The sequence below is a fragment of the Austrofundulus limnaeus genome, unplaced genomic scaffold, assembly GCF_001266775.1.
Source record: "Austrofundulus limnaeus strain Quisiro unplaced genomic scaffold, Austrofundulus_limnaeus-1.0 Scaffold72, whole genome shotgun sequence".
NCBI classification, from domain to species: domain Eukaryota; kingdom Metazoa; phylum Chordata; class Actinopteri; order Cyprinodontiformes; family Rivulidae; genus Austrofundulus; species Austrofundulus limnaeus.
Window position 1 is genome coordinate 1,314,876 of NW_013952474.1, and position 5,229 is coordinate 1,320,104.

Below are 5,229 nucleotides of genomic sequence, written 5' to 3' on the forward strand. Positions count from 1 at the left end.
CACCATAGACTTTGTATGTAAACCTGATGCTCCTGATGCTGAAATCGCGTTTGGTGTGAACGCACCATTAGAGGTGGGCGATACTGGGAATTTTGGTATTGATCCGATACCAAGTAAATACAGGGCCAATATCGCCGACATCGATATCGATACCGATACCAATACTTTTAAAGCTTAATAATTTGAAAAGATCCAAAAGATCTAGGATAGAATTTTGCCAAACCTTGTATGTGACAACAAAATACTTTCTTTCTGTAAATTTCAATCAAATCTAGGCAACATGACGGCTCAGTGGTTAGCACTGTTGCCTCACAGCAAGAAGGTCTTGGGTTCGATCCCCAATTTGGACCTGGGGTCTTTCTGAGTGGAGTCTTTTGGTGTGCATGCTCTCCTCATGCTTGTGTGGGTTTTCTCCAGGTACTTGGTTTCCTCCCAAAGACCAAAACGTAAAATAGGTTGCCCCCAGGCCTCCTTTGCAAAAGAGAACAGTGGTCTCAATGGGTTTTGCCTGGTTAAATAAAAATAAATAAATCTCACTGGTTCATGAGATACTTTGCTGACAGACAGGCCACCATCTACCAGTTATGTGTAGTCAGGTTGTGGAGAAAAACCCAGAGGAAGGATGAACAAACTTAAGTTTAGCTCAGATTTGAAACATGTTTTTTTTGCATTTCTTACTCACTATGATGCCAAACTGCTGCAGGGCCAAACGGATCACCTCATTGGTCAGATCTGAGTTGCTGACCGGAAGTGTCTTTGTCTGATTGGATGAAAAAACACATGTTGAAGAAAAACCCCACTGAAATAACTGAGAAAACACGACGCAGCAAGCTTCAAAGTGAGAAACTAACCACAGCAAAGGTGTTGAGTCCTTTCCCGTAGACTCTCAAAGGGATGGTCTTTGGCTCCTCGTTCTCCTTCTCTGCTTTGATCCGACTGTGAAGACAAAAACCAAACTCTGTCTGAGGGACAGAAGAGACAAAAACCAAAGTCTGTCTGAGGGACAGAAGAGACAAAAACCAAAGTGTGTCTGAGGGACAGAAGAGACAAAAACCAAAGTCTGTCTGAGGGACTGAATAGAAAAGACTTTTTTGTAGGTTTACCTCTTCAGGATGGACAGCCATCGCTCCTTCTGCTCCGCTGAACTGAGAGGAAACAAACATACAGGAAGTGTTAAATATCGCTGCCTGCTCAGTCAGATCAGAACATTTCTGTTAACAAGTGGTGGATGATGGTGTTTTTGCTTGATTTAAATAAGTGTCATGGATTACACATAATCATATCTGGCTTGTCTGTCCCTAGATCCTCCTGTCTCATATGTCTTCACTTGTTTTGTCCATCCTACATGTCTCATCTGTCTCTACTTTTTTATTGATACCCTGGTGGGAAAATTTGTTCTCTGCATTTCTTCTCACTCCACACATGAAGCAGTGGGCTGCCATTTTTTAAAGGCAGCCCAGGCCTTGCACAAGAGCCCAGAGTGGGGCTGGTTGTTCTGGGGGAGTTGAACTGGCAACCTCTAACCTCTGTGCCACTGCTCCCCCAAGCTAACGTTTCCCTACAAGACATCAGACTTGCAGTTGCAGCTGCACTTTAAACTGCCGGACCACAGGTACATCCATATTGTACTTAACAAACACATGTAGAATTGTAATTTTAAATACCATCTTCAGTAGCGTTAGCAGCGTTAGCGATTGCTTTTGTCTCAGGATGATGACATCCYAACAAGAGCTGAGCCCCARCAGTTCAGGCTGTGTTYCATTCCAAAACTGTTAAATRTAAGCTTCATTTAGTCACAACGTTTAAATTTAACWTTCAGTAGAAAATGAGCAAAATGTAAGAACAGTGAGCTAAATAACAATAAAATGTTAGAGGAAATTTATTTCCACTTGGCGCCCGACACAGCCAAGCTTTGTGCTTGCAGGACACAAAGCTAAAGCTGGTCAAAACTAAACTATTTTTCCAAACTGTGATTGTGCAACAAGTTATCTACAACAGGTAAGATATTATTTATTAATAAACATTCCACAGAAACTGTTAGATTCAGATAGACATCTAAATTTAATGTAGTTTCTTTGTGATTATTGTTGTTTTTATAGAAGTTTGTTTAGTCCCAGTTAGATAGGGTTTAATTAAGCTAAACTTATCCTAGATTACCTAACTCTGCTTTACTGAAGGAGCCCAGATTATTACTGAGATGAGTCGTTTGGATCTTTTAGAATCTCAGCTGCAGATCTTAGTTCCTCTGGTTGCTCATAAACCTGCTGTTCTATATTTGGTTCAGGTTTGTCAGGAGGAGCTGATGCTTCATCCTGTCTGTTTTCTGTTTCTGTGAGACATAAAGTTTTACAGCATCTCTGCCCTGCTCTCTGTTGAAACATAAACAATCTSAATGTCTCTGACGTAACGAAGCAAAGTTCAAGAAAAAGTTTGGTTTTAGATCAGAACAAATCTGTGGAGTTTGTTTGTTTTTATGTTAATCCAGATGAAAAAACCCGTGTTTACACTCTAAACTCAACCCGCTGTGTGTGTGTGTGTGTGTGTTACCTGAACACAGCCACACAGTTCCAGGTGGGCCAGCCCAGAACGAAGCTCCTTTCAGGGTTTGTGCTTCCCTCACACACCTCGTCCGTGCAGCCTCCGATCCACATCTCACACACACTCACCTGGAGTTTCTGTTTGAAGTGATTGGCTGATCTGAGACACACACACACACACACACACACACCCCCACACACACACACACAGATGGATTTGAACCAAAGGTGAGGCTCATGCAGGGAGAATCAAACTGGCCTTAGCTTACTTGGCCTTAGCGATGACCAGGATGTCGGTGAACAGGAAGAGGTGTCGGTCCTGGGTCTGCATGCCGGTCTTCAGCTGGGCGTGTCCGTAGAGGAGGAAGGTTCTGTYGGGGATGGTCAGAAGGGACCGGACCAACGGACACGTCTCTGGACACACAGGAACCAGGAAACTGTCTCTGTGACAGAAACAAACRGCAGAACTTCACTTTAAGACAACAGGAAGTCCTGACCACATCACCCAGGAAATCCTCAACTTCACCTGTAAAACTGTCTCCACCTACTGTAGTCCCTAATCTTTGGCAGAYTGACACGTGTCAATCATCTAAAACTGTCAGCACGGTCCAACCTTCAGGAGCTTTCAAACACGGTTACAACTCTTCACTTTCCTTGTCCATATGTTCAAAGACTGAAACTATTAATAGATGCCTGATCCTTTGGTTAGTTTGTCAACAGGTGGATTATCTATTAGAGCTGATCCAACACGTCCACTTGATCCATTTGTGACAGTTTGAGAATGAAGCTTCAGGTGTTCAGGTGTGAGCCTCTGTTTGTATCTGAGGACGATAACTCCACCCAAACAAACATTTTGCTCAGAGCTATGAAAAAMACCACATATTGTTTTTCTTTTTTTTCCTTTTTTGTGGCAAAATTGTGTTTATTTTAAATTAGGAAGCATAAGAAGACTAAAAAACATGAGACAAAAACGAAAATGGAATTAAAGGAAGGAAGCATAAGGAGACCAAAAAAAGTAAAATATGGAGACAAAAAGTAGCAAAAAGAAACAATAGAAGTAGGAGACAAAAAAAAAGTAAAAGACAAAAAGGAGAAATAAGGAGACAAAAAGTAAGCAATGGAAACAAAAAGAATGTAGGAGACAAAAAGGAGGTAACAGGAAACAAAAAGAAAGCATATGGAGACAACAAAGAAGCATAAGGAGACAAAAAGTAGGTGAAGAAATCAAAAATGGAATAGAAGGCAAAAGGAAGTAGAAGGAAACAAGAAAGACGTAGAAGGAAACAAAAAGGAAGCATAAGGAGACAAAAATAGGAGGAAGGAGACAAAAAGTAGGTGAAGGAATCAAAAATGAAGTACAAGACAAAAGGAGGTAGTAGGACAAAAGGAGAAMTAGAAGGAAACAAAAGGGAAGTAAAAGGAGAGAATAAGGATGTATAAGAAGACAACGAGGAAATGTAGGGAGACAAAAAGGTAGCATAAGGAGACAAGAAGGAGGTGAAGGAATCAAAAATGAAGTAGTAGAAGACAAATGAAAGTAGGAAACAGAAGGGAAGCATCAGGAGACAAGAAAGTATAAGGAGGCAACGAGGAACTATAAGGAGATGAAAAGGAAGCATAAGAACACAAAAAAGAGGAGAAAGAAGACAAAAGGGAAGCATMAGGAAACAAAAAGGATGTATGGAGAGACAAAGAAACATAAAWTGACATAATAAAAATGTAGTTTAGTCTTTTTATTGAAAGTAAAAGAGCAGAAGGAGCTGATGAAGAGGATTTGTTCTTTGAAACAAACTGAAGTGAAAACAAACTCAGGTGTGGACCCGGTTCTTGTACCTGGAGACGGTCTTGGACCTGGTCAGAGCCTTGGTGATGACGGAGGACGGGGCAGACTGACGACGATAACTTTGAAACCTCATCCGCTAAAAAAAACACAAAGAAGAAAAAWATCTCGTTTAAATATTCTGTTTTTAATTTTCAACTTCAGTTTGTCTGCAGACTGTCAAAAATCTGCTGCTTAAATTGATCCTGGGTTTGCCCCRCCCACTCAGGGATCAATACTTTTATTCTAATTGTTGAAGGATTTGTGAGACAAACAACAATTACACAGCATTTTTCATTGTGTGTCAGATTAACCTACTTGGACAGAGACAGGCTGTTTTAGGCAGGTCTGTGTTGGTTCGTTGAGTTCTTGTAGCTTTTATTGGTCTGATTTCCTGCTTTTAAGGGCCTGTTTGAGGACTGACGTGAACATTTCTCATGACTGAACTCAAGTTCAGCCTTTTTTTTTTATCTGCCAGAGTTCTGAACGGGTCCGGACAGAGTTTGGACAAAAGCTTCAATTTATAACTTCAACATTTAGTTTGATGCAACAAAATTGATTGTGATGTCATCAAGGAAAACAAACATTTTCCTGACAGACATAAACAGACTCATGTTAAAGGAGTTAAAAAGAAATGAAAAATTTGTCAGTTTTTTGACTACTTTTGCCTATTTTAGCTTCTAGCTACTACTTTTATCTTCCAGCAAATATTTTGCTACTTTTAGGTAGCTTTTCGCTCCTAAAAGGCAACGTTTTGCTACAATCAACTTTAGCTGACATTGTGTTACTTTTAGTTTTTAGCAAATTTAATGCTATTAACCTCTAGCTGTCATCTAGTTATTTTTCACCTACTGTTTGCTATTTTTAACTAGC

General features: G+C 40.3%; 1 protein-coding gene across 1 annotated transcript in view; it reads right to left on the reverse strand.

The window, feature by feature from the left end:
• LOC106519154 (rho GTPase-activating protein 20) overlaps positions 1 to 4,456 on the reverse strand; it is a gene marked incomplete at its 5' end in the record, with an annotated part of 15,160 nt that extends 10,704 nt beyond the window's left edge. The window contains 6 exon segments of the mRNA XM_014010700.1: positions 683 to 760; positions 852 to 936; positions 1,104 to 1,145; positions 2,548 to 2,697; positions 2,807 to 2,980; positions 4,371 to 4,456. Of these exon segments, the coding sequence (XP_013866154.1) occupies positions 683 to 760; positions 852 to 936; positions 1,104 to 1,145; positions 2,548 to 2,697; positions 2,807 to 2,980; positions 4,371 to 4,456 (615 nt within the window).
• Positions 4,457 to 5,229: the final 773 nt, after the last annotated feature.